Source organism: Carettochelys insculpta, chromosome 26 (assembly GCF_033958435.1).
Source record: "Carettochelys insculpta isolate YL-2023 chromosome 26, ASM3395843v1, whole genome shotgun sequence".
In the NCBI taxonomy this organism is placed as follows: Eukaryota; Metazoa; Chordata; order Testudines; family Carettochelyidae; genus Carettochelys; species Carettochelys insculpta.
Genome location: NC_134162.1, coordinates 11,781,730 through 11,796,796, shown reverse-complemented (window position 1 = coordinate 11,796,796; position 15,067 = coordinate 11,781,730). Strand labels below are relative to the sequence as shown.

The 15,067-nt window shown below is 41.1% G+C and overlaps 1 protein-coding gene and 1 long non-coding RNA gene across 5 annotated transcripts in view; one reads left to right on the top strand and one right to left on the bottom strand.

Annotated features, from left to right (window-relative positions):
- The window catches only part of LOC142001937 (uncharacterized), a 37,388-nt gene extending 27,409 nt beyond the window's left edge, over nt 1-9,979 (bottom strand). The window contains exons 1-2 of one of the 4 annotated variants that reach the window (XR_012642586.1): nt 5,470-5,555; nt 4,562-4,776 (exon numbers count right to left, since the gene is read on the bottom strand). This is a non-coding gene — a long non-coding RNA (uncharacterized LOC142001937). The other 3 variants (XR_012642588.1, XR_012642587.1, XR_012642589.1) reach the window with 3 other exon arrangements.
- On the top strand, nt 7,179-11,857 carry IL10 (interleukin 10). The gene is made up of 5 exons (XM_074977606.1): nt 7,179-7,337; nt 8,475-8,537; nt 9,078-9,230; nt 10,684-10,749; nt 11,765-11,857. The coding sequence occupies exons 1-5, from the start codon at nt 7,179-7,181 to the stop codon at nt 11,855-11,857; spliced, it is 534 nt and encodes a 177-aa protein (XP_074833707.1).
- The last annotated feature ends 3,210 nt before the right edge of the window (nt 11,858-15,067 follow it).

Below are 15,067 nucleotides of genomic sequence, written 5' to 3'. Positions count from 1 at the left end.
GTTTTATGCCACCATCGTGCAATATGTTGGGCTCTGTAGAGGTGGAATATCTACCAGATACCTGTAATATTATCCGCCTCTGTGTATGAAGGATGCTGTGTACTGCAAGACGACAGCATCTATTCCCCATGCCACATTCAGGATCATGCATGATGTACTGCAGAGGTATCCTATTCCCCCAACTGCAGAATCTGGCAACACATACTGCAGGGAGCAATATTGCTGGTTATAGCATAACTCCTTAGACGATTGTGGGAAATGGTGAAGAAGTGCATGAATGACTTTTTAGTAACATCCTTTCCTTCCTGAAACTGTTGTTGGCAAACACCAAACCTATTTCCTGAAGATTTTGAGATACACCCACCTCCCTGGACATTCATTCATTCATTCAACCACCACATAGTAGCACACAGTGAATGTGTTTCCACAGCAGTAAGCAAGAGCAAGTCAGAGCGAAACTGCATGCTCCAGATCTCAGATGCAAGTTTCTGCAAAACGGAAACACATGTAAACACAAAGCCGCATTTCACACAGAAGGGCTAGTTTCCTTTGTGGAATGGACAAAGAATAAGCTCATCCTGGAACCTCTCTACAGGAAGAGATCAAATGCTGCTTTCGTTACAATTGTGTAAATTAAGAGCAACTGGGGTGAATAACATTTTGAGGTGGAGGGTGTCTTCCACTGACATAATCAAAACATAGCTGCACTGATTTCAATGGAATGGTAACAATTTACATCAACTGAGCACCAGTGTTCCCTCTACTTTTTTCCAGCCAGGGCAGAATAAATTTTTATGTGCACCAAGGCATGTGCAGATGTGCACCACCAATAGAAACACACATTGCCTACTGTGGGCAATCTGCTTATTAGCTGGGTGATACCTGAATCTCTTGTAGGTGGCCATCAAACCACTCAGATTACAGGGAGCACTGCTGAGGACCTACCTCTATATTTTACATCCCAATTAAGGGGTCCCTGCAGCAAACCAACGGTTTACTTCTGTTCCCATTGAAATCAAAGGTAAATCTCTCTATTGGCTTGAAACAATGCAGAACTGGGATTCAGGTCTGCTCAAGGCCCCACCTCTAGTTAACACTACACAAAGAAATTACTAAAGAAAAATAAATAAGCCAAATACTTCCTCCAAGGCTCATGAGCTGAAGCTGAACCAGACCTGGGTGGAGGAGACTCTCTGGGGCAGGGAAAGAGTATTTGACAGAGGATGCATATATTTAGGGCTTGCACTGAAACAAATAAATTTGTTTTCATTCACACTTTGTTATTCTGGAACAACTCTCTGTGTGGACACTTATTTTCTGCAAGACTGCCCTTACCCAGACTTGCACCAAAGCCACCATTTGTTTCAGTACAAGTTGTGTGTCTAGAGCAACACCAAGACACAATGTACATCAGGGATCAGCATCCCCGGCATGCATGCCAAGAATGGCAGGCATGCCAATGCTGAGGCAGGAGCTCAGCCTACCCCTCCTCCCCCACGCAGCTGGGAGCTTGCTCAAAGCCATGCCACCTGTGGGTTCAGCAATGACCAGCTAATGCTACCAACCACCACCTAAACATCTTCATTAATGAAGTTGTTGTAAGTAGGACTATTAGTGACTTTAAAAAGCATCACCAGCCGTTGGACTGTACATAGAGGTCGAAAGGTCAGAATTTGGCACTTTGCCTCAGAACGGTTGCTGACTCCTGGTCTGTATCAAAAAGATGCACCCTTTTAGCTTAAGTTGTAAGTTCAATTCATGAAACTTCTGATAATTCCCACCCAGTCTTGTGGGGTTTAGCTTCAGCTGACAGGGAACAAGTTTGAGCCATTCCAAAATAAGCTACTTTTAACTGAATTATGAATATTACTACCAGGGGAAAGGGGGCAGGCAACACTGGTTTAATGAATCAGTTCAAAAAGCTCTCTCCTATTGGCAAAACCTTAGGGGCTGGTCTTTCATCTGTCCTGACCAGCTTCCTCATTACGTCTGCCTCCAGCTGCGTCAGAAGATAGGAAGAGAAGATAATTCTACTACTGACACAAGATGATTCAGATGATTTATACTGTCCAGAGCTATGATTCATGAGAAATGCCCTTGCTCTTGTCTTTTGAAACAGTATTATCCATTAAAAATACACCTCACAGGCAGGGAGGGGAATCTTGTCCTTTGGAGGGAAAATTGTCTCATTGCAACCTCCTTATTCTATTTCATTCCTTTGTTTCTAATCAGTCATGATCTGAGGCCACCGATCAGTCTGTTCCCTTACTTATGGGTATGTCTCTCCATTGCTCGGATACAAAACTTAAAAATATAAAACTCCTAATTAATAATTTTTGGGGCTTCTCTAGCATCTTTGCTTCAGGACTCTAAACGGTGTTTTCCAGTACAAACTAAATATGCTTCATAGAGAACCGTAACATAGAGAGGTGAAATGATGAACCCAAAATTATGCAATGAGTCAGGGCTCAATCTTTTTTCATTTTTAGACCCCTACAAAATTTCAGATGGAGGTGCAGACCTCTTTAGAAATTTTAAGCTTAGTCTGCAGACCCCCAGGAGTCTGCAGACTAGACACTGAAAATAGTAAATTGCTTCAAAACACCTGCTCTTAAAAAAAAATTACGGTTATGTCTACTTTCTCTTTCCTAAACATGATATGCTCAAATTCATTTCAGAACCTTTCTTGCAATGACTCAACAAAAAAACAAAAAAAGCCACAAAACAACAACAACAACAACAACACGACGACAAGACCTGGTAGGAAAATGGAAATGGAAAGAAGTGTCAGAGGAAATATCTCCAGCACCCAAATGGTTATTTTTGTGTGTACCACGGTGATGGTTCTCACATCTTAGTTCAGCCAGCCAGCACAGACTTGCCAGCGTAATCTTATTGTAAGGCTGTCCATTTCCAGGAACAAAGCAGGACTCATCCGAGCCAGAAACAAACACACCCAACTCACTGATGTATTTAAACCCCAAACTTTAGTGTTAGAATACAGGCTTCCATGACACACATGTCCAGTTGATCCCATGGATGCAGCTGTCTGATGAGAAAACATGATGACCCCAGCTCAATCATCAAACAAATGCTGATTCTTATGGACCATCTACACTGGTCAGGTTAGAATAAGACAACCCCATGAGCCCTAATCAAAAGGTACCACCTATAGGTAGCTCTACAGTTGCAATGCTGTTAATCTGGATCCCAGCTATGTTGGCAGTTCTGGTTTCCAAGCTGTTTTGCAGGCCAGGGCATGAGTGTTCGCAGTGAAAGAAGCACAGGGTTATATTTATCTCTGCCAAGAGCACCACACAGGCAGTCATTTTTACCTGCAGGGAGCCCTGACTACATCCATGCAATTCCTCCTCTGTGCTAGTTTGTAGCTTTATACTGGAAATTTTCCAGTGGACGGAGCCATATTCATCTCTGTGTCTATACGGCAGCCAATGCAGCAGAAGATGGATCCTGTGGCCTTTGGAAGCAACCACAAAAACGATAACATGAATAATCTGTAACAGCAATGAAGGGTCCTGTGGCACCTTACAGACTAACAAACAGAAAAGTTTTGAGCATGAGCTTTCGTGAGCACAGACTCACTTCATCAGATGCTGCATCTGATGAAGTGAGTCTGTGCTCACGAAAGCTCATGCTCAAAACTTTTCTGTTAGTCTATAAGCAGCCACAGGACCCTTCGTTGATGTTACAGATCCAGACTAACATGGCTATCCCTCCGATACATGAATAATCTGGGCACGTTCCCAATCATGGCTGCCAGACTGTTAAGAGTGACCTGAATCTATTCTCGGTGCAGCCACTGAATGTCTGGATGACCTTAGGCAAGACACTGCCTCCTCATGTGCTTCAGTTTCCTTACATGTGAAATGGCAGTAAGGATACTTAATCTTCCTTAAGAAAGCTCTTTGAGAGCCTCAGGTGAAATGCTATGTTTTAAGTGCTGTTGCTGTATCAGTAGAAAAGTGAAACTCCTGTCCAGTGGCTGGGAGGCTCAACATTTGAGAGTCAGATAGAAAATTGGCCAAAAGACCCAAAAATTGCAAGACTACCATAAAATCTCTCAAAGATTTTGAGTTTGATTGAATTAAAGGAAAACCTAATGTCCCGAGCCAAAATTCTAAACCCCGCCTGCAACATTTGTTCTAAATCAGCCAAGTCTCCATTTATTATGGTCATGTGGATACAGTCAAGTGTATTTTCCACAGACTGTCTAACCATATCTTAGAGGACAAAAATCAGATGTAGCATTGTACTAAGATGGCCTTTCCATCAGACAGCCAAGTCCTCAATTTGTTTGCTTAGATCAGAATATAAACTGTACGAACAGGACGATTACTTACCTAAGTGAGGATGATCCTAAATGCAGAACCTGGATGTCCTATGAAAGTGCTTGAAAAATAAGATTCTATAGGCTAAATGTATCCCTGATATAACTCATTGACTTCAGGGTTATAGCGGGGCTTGGCCCTATATTTCCTAATTGTGCATTTTTTTTCCTCTCTTTCTTCCGTAATGTTGATTGAAAGAGCATTTGACTTGCCAGACTGGGCTGGAGCCATGGTTCACGCAGCTCATTATCCCATCTCTGACAGCAGCCAGAACCAGATGTTTCGGAGGAAGGGGTAGGAGCCCCCCAAAGCAGGCAGATGTTCCTCTTGTACAAATTTCTTCCACCGCAGGACCATACAGATCAGTGAGCCACTCTGTACTTGTTCTTCAGTTCCCTTGAATTTTGCAGACTTTATTTACATTTCCCTGTAAAAAACAGAGCAAAAACTGGTAGGTTCTTGCCCGTTTCTTCCCCTCATTTGTTCTTGTTTCATGAAACTGATTTCTTAAAAGCTCCTGAGATTAAAGAATTTGCATTAGCCCACTATGCTCTGAGTGCTAAATTTAAAACACAGAGCAGTGGCTTTAGGTGAAGGAGTATTAACTTCAAGTTATCTGGTAGGGAAAAACATGCATTTGTCTAGTGACGCCTACAAGAGATCCTGCATGACTTACTACATGGTTTTCCTGCAATCTAATTTCTGCATGTATATTATAGAGATAATGAGGCCAGATAAACGTATAGATTAGTGTTTGTCCTGCATTATAAAAATAGGAACATAGGTATTAGTGTACTGAATCAGACCCATCGACCATCTAATCCAATATCATATTGCAGACGTGAATCAAAACCACATACAAGTTAAATCTCTCTAATCTATCACTCTCTTGTCTGGCAACATCAGTTGTCCAGTATGATTTTACTAAGCCAGATGTCCACTTATCGTGGGTGTGGCCAAGGTTTCCGTGGTCCCATAAAGTATGTTTACAGCTTTGTTTAGTGCCAGAGTCCTGGCTCTCCCTGTTCTGTATTGTTTATTTTGCTCTAGTTGACCCCAGATGTCTTCTAAGAGCCCAGGAACCAGTGGAAATGTTGGTAATGTGCTAGAAAATACTGACCTCCCATTGCCTGGAAAATTCTCTCATTCACCACTGGTCAGGTCCCAAGGGTGCTGGACCAGAGGGGTTTAACCGGTACTTTCAAAGAAAAGGGAAAACAAAACTAGAAGTAAACCATTCTGAAACAGCCTGCTGATTGAGAAGGTTGAGGAAGAAACTTACCCTTTTAGAGGCTGAGTTATTCAGCTCCAAAGGTGAGGGCCGTTCATAACTGGATCCAGACCCATATTGAATAACTTGCACACACCCCCTACATTTTTTTGCTTGAAAGATGCAAAAGTTATACAAATCCAATGGCTTCACGTTTTGGATGAAATGCAGGAAACTAAAAATCAGATGGCTGAAATTGCAATATTCTAAAGGTATGAGGAATAGCCTTAGTTTTCAAATGAGCCAAAATGTATGGAATGTATGGAAATTGTTTATATTTATAAAGCACTTTTCACCCAGAATATATTTTACAAAGTGTGATCAAATCCACACTTCATTAACCTACAGCAATATTCTCCTTTACAAACACTGTACTTACATTAAATTTGGGAACTGTATTTGAAACAAATCACGCAGCAGAGCCAATACCTATTGATTTGATGACAGTAAAAGATTTCCGTTGACTTCAGTGGGCATGGGATCAGACCATAAACTCATGAAGATATTACTATTATTACATCTATTTGTAAAGTGCTCATCACTGCAGTTTCTGAGCATGTACCAAGGGCTGAGTTGAACGCAGGAGGAGAATATTACTGTATATTGTCCACATGGCATAAAAAAAGACACAGGATTTATGCCAGACACCCTAGCCATGTCCTGTAACAGAATGTGGCAGCTATTTAACTGTGCACAGCAATCCCATACAAATGATGGTGCAAAATGAAGAACAATTACTGTAAAAACTATTCTACCCAGCTGAAATAAACTGTCTCGCATATTTGTATGATAAAGGGGGAGTTTTAGCAGGTTGCAAAATTACTGCAAAAGTTGGAATTGAGCCAGACCATGAATGTTAATACTTTTTCCTATGGAAAAGTCCCAAGGGATTTTTTTACATTGCTCTTTACTGATTTCTATAAACCCTAGATAACATTTCATTTATTTCCTCATAAGAATTTTCATTTGTTTATCGATAAAAGGGTTATTTGCAATTGAAAGGACAGGAAAATGGGAATTCATACTTCTTATTGATCCATGGTGAATTACCTATTCAAAAGACTCAAAAGTCATTAAAATATTTGATTGGTGGTGATGGCCTATAAAAGCTTCTAAATTAGGTAAATGCATCACAGAGATTTACATTTTGCCCTCCCCCACAAACTTTCCTTGTAAAAACTTAAAATACCCATGAGAATGCATAAGTGTCCTCTAAATAGCACCTTTTCATGTTCACAATTTTCATCTAGAGCTTCCCTCTGTGGCCACAAAGTTACTAGAAATAAACTATGTAAAAAAAAAAAATGCAGTGTCAAACAAATGATTTGATGGGGTGTGGAAAGGGGAGGTGGGGACCAGAGCACAGGAAACCTCTTGCTGGGAAATTCTTGTGACCTTTGGTTTTAATGAAGGTCTTAAAGCCCCAATATCTGTCCCCCGGAAATCGGGCGCATATAAAATCAGGAGCTCCATCAAGGTGAAGGCATTCAGATCTGGTTTCCTGCCTCCTGTGACACTGAACTAATAACTGGACCACAAGAAAGAAACTCAGCTGAGAAATGAAACTTCTCATAGCACTCATTTTCCAAGTCCTGATTGTCAGTATCAAATACACCAGCTGCCATCTCTCTGAAGAAAGCTGCACGAACCTCACCAATGAGATGCCCCGTCAGCTCAGAGCCCTGCGGACTGCATTTAATGCAATTAAAGATTATTTTGTGAGTATGACACCTGTCAAACCTGTCACTTTCTGTCTTTTGCTTGTACACAGTCAGTGATCTGGCATATCCACATGCAGAAGGCAGGTTCCTTTGGGCAGAAAAAAATTAGAGGCAAGCACATTGTGTTTAGGGCTCATTGCTGGGAATTAAATAAGTAGTTTAGTTTCATCCCTTGATAAGGGGAGAGAAAATTATTTCTTTTACCAAGATGCAACTACAGAAAACTCAACAGCTTTCACAATGAATTTTAATGTTTTTTGATATTGCATTTAAAATGTTTCCTTTACTGACAGTGATAAATTGAACTCTGGTGTAAGTGGGTGCAACTCCAGTGAAGTTGATAGATTGTGGGGGTGGGGGGGGGTAATTAAGCATTTGCAGTGGAAGAGATTCTAATATGGGCTTGCTGACAGCTGACCGAAGTAGTTGTTCAAAAAGAGACACAGCATTGCATGAGTACCAATATTGCTGTGAATGCATCTAAATTGCAGTACAAAAATCAATAGCATTATATACTAATGATATTAAAAATGGAGCTGCCATTCCCCTAGGTTACATTACCAAATAGCGTCATTGTATTATCAGTCAAATTAATAGGACAGATGGTAGGTGGATAGGCTTTAAGACTTTAAATCAAAGTTTGCTGCAAGTCTGAATGAAGTGCTGACAACAGAATCAAGTGGTCCCTTAATAGACTTGGTATTATATAGCACAATAATTTCAGGTGCTGTTAGGTGTGCACACTCAGAAGTCACAAGAAAGTAAGCAGGGCTTGAAATGGAGGTTAAAGAAATTAAACTTACTTCCAATACATCAGCCATATATGTGATTTCATTTTTCCAGTCTTCTTTTGATTTCAAGCTAACTGCATGGGAACGTCAAAGCCAAAAGGGGCAACTTTGTGCCAGCACCTGAATATTATTACAGTGTGATATTATATATATACACACACACACACACACACAAATCTGTATGTTCTGCTGCTCTTATTTCCAAAGTTTGCCTTAAATGGCAATACAGATGCTCTGACAAAAACGGATAGTTTGATAAACTAAAGCACTTCTACACAGTAGAAAGGTAGATGGAGGTTGCCGACCTTGGTAAAACTGACACTTCTATTGCATACTTTTACAGCAAGCCAAGGATGATGAACTTGACATCATATTGCTAAAGGAGGATTTACTGGAAGATTTAGAGGTGAGGTGGAACTTATCTGTACACCATGAATCTAAGTTAATTCTATTCTAACACAGGCTGCTTGAAATATTACATAAAATTTAGTGTGCTTCTAAAACTGGTAATAGGATAAGAATATCATGCCTAAGAAAACTTATTTTATTGAATCTTTGCCTGTCTGTCATCTGTCCTAATAACTCCCTGTAATGTTGCTCTGCTTATGTTTTCATGCTTGGTATGGGTTAGTGGTCAGAGCACAGACCTGGGAGCCAGGCACTCTGAATTACCAGGGTGCTGATGTGCTGTGGGTTTGGGCAAATAGCTTCACCTTCCTACATCTCAGTTTCTTCATCTGTAAAGCAGAGGTAATAATGCTTACTTACCAGCCTCACAGGATGGGGGTTCAGCACTATGGAAGAACTTTAACCTGCATAGCATAACCCTTAGAATCAAACCTCTGGTCAAAGATGACAACGGAATGACTGATTGTGGCAGATGTTTATACTGTTTCCTCCCCTTGCAGTGGAGTGTCATTAATGCAGCTCACTCCTCTTCCTCCAGGATTATTTGGGCTGTCAATCTATGTCAGACATAATCCGATTTTACCTGGATGAAGTCTTACCAAAAGCCACCACCAGCAGCAAAGACATAACTCAGAGCGTGAACACTATTGGCAACATGCTGACAAACCTGAAGCAGACATTGAAGCGCTGTGTGAGTATCAGAGGCTCCTTTTGCAGATTATTTGCCAAGCTCTTGGAGAGCTGAACTTGAGTGCATATCCGTAAAGGTATCCCAAGCAAAGCTGCAGCATGAAACCTCTGCAGCTCCTTGATAGAGCGCTCCTTAAAAGGACTTTGCCACCAGCAGGGCTGCAGACCAGGCCTACAATGAGAAAGGGGTCCGCAATTCTATCACTAGCATGACTCAACAAGCAGCTAAGGCTGGTGTTATAAGGGAGGAAGAGTACAAAGATTTTGCCAAGTCACCTTCAGTTTGATAGGGCACCACTGAGATTCATGGGAACTTGCCACTGATGTCAGGGTAGATAGCACAGTGATAGGCGCATTAAAAAGTACAGACCAGCTGGACTCTAGGGACTGACATCCAGGAAAGCAGACTTTTACTCATCATAGGGCAGGTTTCACTGTATAGACCAGAGATCAACAGACCAACTCACACAGAAACTGCAGCTGGGGAAGGTCAGACTGGGTGACCCAAGCGGTCTATTCTTCCGGCCCCTGCTGTCTAGGAATCTATGACTGTATTACCAAGATTCAGCTGCAAAGTTGTTAGAAACAATTATTTGTTTGTTAAACGCCAAGCAGCAGCCCTACAATAAGCACTGATCAAAGATTAATGGAAAAGGGTTTGTCTGAAGCCCTTACCTGAAAGGAACTGCTCTCGCAGTCTGGGAAGACAGAACTAAAGCTGAGTGCTGCCTCAGCTCCAGGAACTGCCTGGCTGTGGTGTCCTGACTCTGTCATCTGGTAGTGAAATGAGTCAGGCAGTGAGCAAGCAATTCAACAGAGGGGCGGGTGAACCCGTCCTGAGAGGGCATCACACGGGTTATTTGCTAACCCACTTACTAGCTCCTCAAAGGATGGAGCTGGGATTGAGGCAAACGTAACAGCTAGCTCTATTTGCACAAGGGCAGCATGTGGAAGTACCCTAATGGATCATAGTGCACTATGCCAAGGAGTCACAATTCCTAGCTAAAACACAAATGACAGATGCACCGGGGTGGAGGGGCAGCAAGGGGGTATACAGTATTCCAGCAAGAGGGACGCTGGGCTAGTCCCCACTATAAACAAAATGCATTAACAAATATTCATTCTGTCATAAAGCTGTAGAGGGCACACGTTGCTGGCATGGGGGAATTCTGCAATAAGCGAGTGACATGGAAGAGGAGAGAGGAAATCTGGTAAAAAGGAACAAGTCACAGACTTGTGGGCGAGTGAGGCTGGATAACTGAGGAACTGCTGTGGCAGGAGGAGCAGGGATAAGAGGGAATATAATATAAATACTTCCCAGGCACACACCATATTTCCAGAAAGACCTTTTTGGGCACTACCTGGCCTGGGTCAGTCCATCCCTCAACCATCCAGAACTATACTGGAAGGGACGGCTATTTGATTAAAATATCCTTTATTGCTTTCCTTCACAGCACAGATTCCTCATCTGCGAGAGGAGGAACCACACCTTAAAGCAGATCAAGGAAACATATAATAAGGTAACTCTCCTGTCCCACTGCTAACCAGGTCCATAGGAAGCTAGCTGTCATCCCATTCAAGTCAATGGAGTGCAGCCAATTACTTCAGCTGGGGCAGCATCAGATCCTTATGGGAAGTCTTTGGTGTTGGCATACTGAAAACATGAGGAAGTAGGAATATGGGAGCGGAGTGAATTTCAATGCAGGTTTGGATAAAATAAGAATGAATAAATAACCCACTCCCTGAAACCTGATCTGCTATTGAAAACCAGATTTTTTTTTTTTTTTCTAAATAAGGCTCTGAAATGTTATGGGAAACTCAGCTAGTACATTGCTATGCAAAGGGCCTGAATTGATAACTGTATGAGCCAAAGCAACTGCAGGAAAACAGCTTAAATTGTAGCTAGTGAATTACCAGGTGCAAGCACTCAGCATATTATCTTAAACAAACATCTGTGTGGTAACTTAGACTCATGACTAAGTCATTGTGCTTGTATATCAGTTCACCTTGTCCAAAAGCTTGGTGCTAATATGATTCCTATTGCAGCTGGGCAAATGTTACATAAAGAGCAGGGTTTTGGTTTATTTTGTCTGAGTGTGCTTGCATTATTTCTGTTTCTTATCCTTAAATATATGTCAAAAGAAAAGTATTTTAAACAAATTAAGCAGTATCATTGTGGGAAGCCCATGTGAAATTCCCAACTGCAAGCGTTCTCATTGGAAATGGATTCAAAAATGTTGAATTTGGCCAGTCAGACAACAGAAATAGCTCAGAGCTACAGCTCCAAACAAAGGAGTTCAAATTAAGAATGCACTTAATGAACGGGGTGCAAGTTACATATCAATTCACCCATCACATGTGAGTTAGCCATGATTCAACATTTGCAGTTGAATGAGAATCTGAGTAACGTTTCCACATGCTCCATGAATTATGCATATAGGCTTATTGTGCTTTACCTGAAATTACTTTGCAACTTATGAGAATTTAATTACTAATGTATAAATTAATTTCTTTTTTCTGCTCCCCTCCCCCCAGCTACAAGAGAAAGGCATCTACAAGGCAATGGGAGAGTTTGACATATTCATTAGCTACATGGAAAGATACTTGATGATGAAGTTGGGAAAGTGAAACCCCCCACAATTCTGCATCATTCATAACAAGGAAATTGCTGTTTCATAAAAGTAACATTAGACTCTCCAAATGCGTAAGGTGTAGAATAACTTTATGGTTTAGGCCAATAGTTATGGCTTAGCCATATTAATACTGTATTTTTTTAAAAAAAATTGTACCTATTAGGTTAAATATTTATTACCTCCAATACCTCAGTGTTTACAGATATCTTATTTTTAATGTGGAAAAGCAATGTTGTTTTAAACCATTATTTATTAATTGATATTTGTACGTTGTATGATTGTGCTATTTTTATACTTAGCTTGAAAATACCAAAATTTATATTTCAGGAAGTACCCTCGCAGGAATAGATAATGAGTCACATATACCCGCCATGTAATTCCACTGAAGTCAGGATCTGCATCATCAGAAGTTAGCCCTTCTAGGCCCCAAATCCAGCAAAGCACCATACTCATGTGCTTAAGATTAAGCACATGCTTAAGGGCTTTGCCGAATCAGAATGATACTCTCTGACCTAATCCTCTGCAGGCATGGTCAGTGTTCTGCAAATCACAAAGGAAACTAAGCTATGCTCTAAAATCAGAGCTCTGAAGCCTTAAAATAGCCAATTAATTAAAGCTAAAACAGAGGTCCTTTTATTTCCTGAAAAGGCTTTTGGTGAGCTTTCACGTTAAATGAAATTTGGTTTACATTCAAAAATCTTCAATTCTCTAGGAAAGTCCAATGCATGCTGTCACAAACAGTGGACTCTGATCAACCAGACTTCCTGACTTCAGTTTAAATCTTTGTTTACTCTCCTAAGGAAAAACAGTATTTGGAATTAAATACTTTGGTTCTAATAGAACTTAATTTTTAACAGCTAGTAGCCATTTAATCACCTGACTTTCAGAGCTGCTCAGTCATCTGCATTGATCCTTGAAGCCTACGGGAGCTGCAGGAGATCATACCTTTGAAAAATCAGGCCACAGTGTCTCAGCTTTCAGTCTTTGGTTGAAATTTATTCACTGACTAGTTAGGAGTGCAGGGGCTAATTTAATCACCCACCATTTTAAGGTGGATTTGGTAATTTGCATTCAAATGCATGAAGCTGCACATAGGTTTGCTTTGCTTAACTTCTCACGTTATGAGCCAAGAGCTTTAATCTGCAAATGCTACATAGAAATGTTACAACTAATGCTGATTCTATAGGCCTATAGAGTCAGTATGCTCAGTATAGCAGTATTTGATTCCCCACTTATTTCATGGGCTCAGGGGCTTAATATGCAAAGAATAATAAGGAGATGCGGTAACATTTGGGAGCTAAGTTCTAATATTTAGAACCAGTAAGATGCTCCACTCTAATGAAACACTGTCAGTTTGTCATTCATGTCACTGTGCTTTGTAAATTGCCATTCAGAAAAGGGATAAGAAGATTTACACTTAGCTTATATTTTCAGAGCTAATGTTCCCATCCTGGGAACGTGTTACACTGAAGCTGGGTATTCAAGAGAAGAAATCAGCCCAACTGCAGTAGCACTGTTCTGTAGCTCAAAGAGCTAAAATTCACTTAGAGCCCATGACTAGATCAGAGCAGAGGGAGACAGGCTTTGGTGTCAACAGTGTAAAATTTAATCAGACTTCTGCAAAAGTCTGCCCCTTTTGCATTAAATTCCTGTCAAGCCAAGCCTGTGCTCCTTATTCCATCAAAATTCCCTTTGGCCTGAGTGAAGCCCCAGGACAGTGCTCTGTGCAATGGGTTACAGCTACTGCAAGCAGACTCTGAAGTGTCATCTGGTCAACCATAATTTCAGTTCCACAAGATGTGTTATTGTTTACAGGACAGTGCCTTTGCTAAGTGCTCTGTTGATATGTTCACGTGCATGACTGCAGAATTTCTGTTTTTATATGTATGTAAAAATAAACATTTTATGTTTTCTAAAAGACCTGATTCAAGAAAACCCATGTTTTTTCAATTTATTAATATGATTATGAAAGTGAAATATTGCCCAAGGCTTAGAGCAAAGGCATTTTTATTATTGGTGTTGGGAATAACATTCTGTCTTTCTTCAGCAACTCACATTAGGATACATGGTCATAGATAATCTCCCCCTCATGCAGAGGGCACTCTGAATCAGTGTGGATATAAAAGGGCCAAATCTCTTTGCAGGGCCTTTTTAGTAGCCATTGATCACATGGGCTCACACCTCAATTAATATGGGGTTTAAAGAAAAAGCTCAAATATCGATCATTTTGTGAGCCTGGCCAGGTCAAGAAACTCTACTCATAAGCATCTCTAGTCAGGGCAACCATCAAACAGGTAATGAATCATAAAATATCAGGGCTGGAAGAGACCTCAAGAGGCCATCTAGTCCAACCCTCTGCTCAAAGCAGGGCCACAACACCAATTAAATCATCTCAGCCATGTCTTTGTCAAGCAGGGACTTAAAAACCTCTAAGGTTGGAGATTCCACCACCCTAGGTAACTCATTCCAATGCTTCACCACCTTCCTAGCAAAATAGTTTTTCCTAATATCCAACCTAGACTGTTTCCACGGCAAGTTGAGACCATTGCTCCTCATTCTGTCATCTGCCACCACTTAGAACAGCCTAACTCCACCTTCTTTGCAACCCCCCTTTACACAGTTGAATCAAGTATCAAATCCCATCTCACTCTTCTCCTCTGGAGATAAAATTAAGCCGGTTCCCTCAGCCTTTCCTCATAAGACATGTGCTCCACTCCCCTTGATCACATACTTTGCTGGTAAGAATACTGTGGGAAACCACATAAGAACATCCATCACTTTCTTCATCCTCACAGAGCCAATTATCTTATCATAAAAGGCAAGCAGGCTGGCCAGGTATGATCTACCCTTGATGAATCCATGCTGACTACTCACTCCTGATCACCTCTCTCTTCACCAATTGTTTCAAAATGGTTTCCATGAGGACCTGCTTCATGGTTTTTCCAGGAACTGAGGTAAAGCTGGAGTTCTCTGGATTCTCCACCTTCTCTTCTTAAAGGAAGGGCACTGTGTTTGCTTTCTTCCAATCATCCAGGAAGTCCCTCAATTGCCACAAAATTCCTTAATGACCAACAGCTCTGCAATCTCATCAGCAAACTCTCAGCATCCTTGGATGCACTGGATCCAGCCCCATGTGCATGTGAATGTCTGCTTTTCTTAGTAGTCCTTAGCCTGATTTTCACTACTGGGGGCTGCTCCCCAACTC

Coding starts and splice junctions, on each gene's coding strand:
- IL10 (XM_074977606.1), top strand. CDS start 7,179: ATGAAACTTCTCATAGCACTCATTTTCCAAGTCCTGATTGTCAGTATC. Junction 7,338..8,474: donor ATGCAATTAAAGATTATTTT/GTGAGTATGACA, acceptor ATACTTTTACAG/CAAGCCAAGGATGATGAACT. Junction 9,231..10,683: donor AGCAGACATTGAAGCGCTGT/GTGAGTATCAGA, acceptor TTTCCTTCACAG/CACAGATTCCTCATCTGCGA.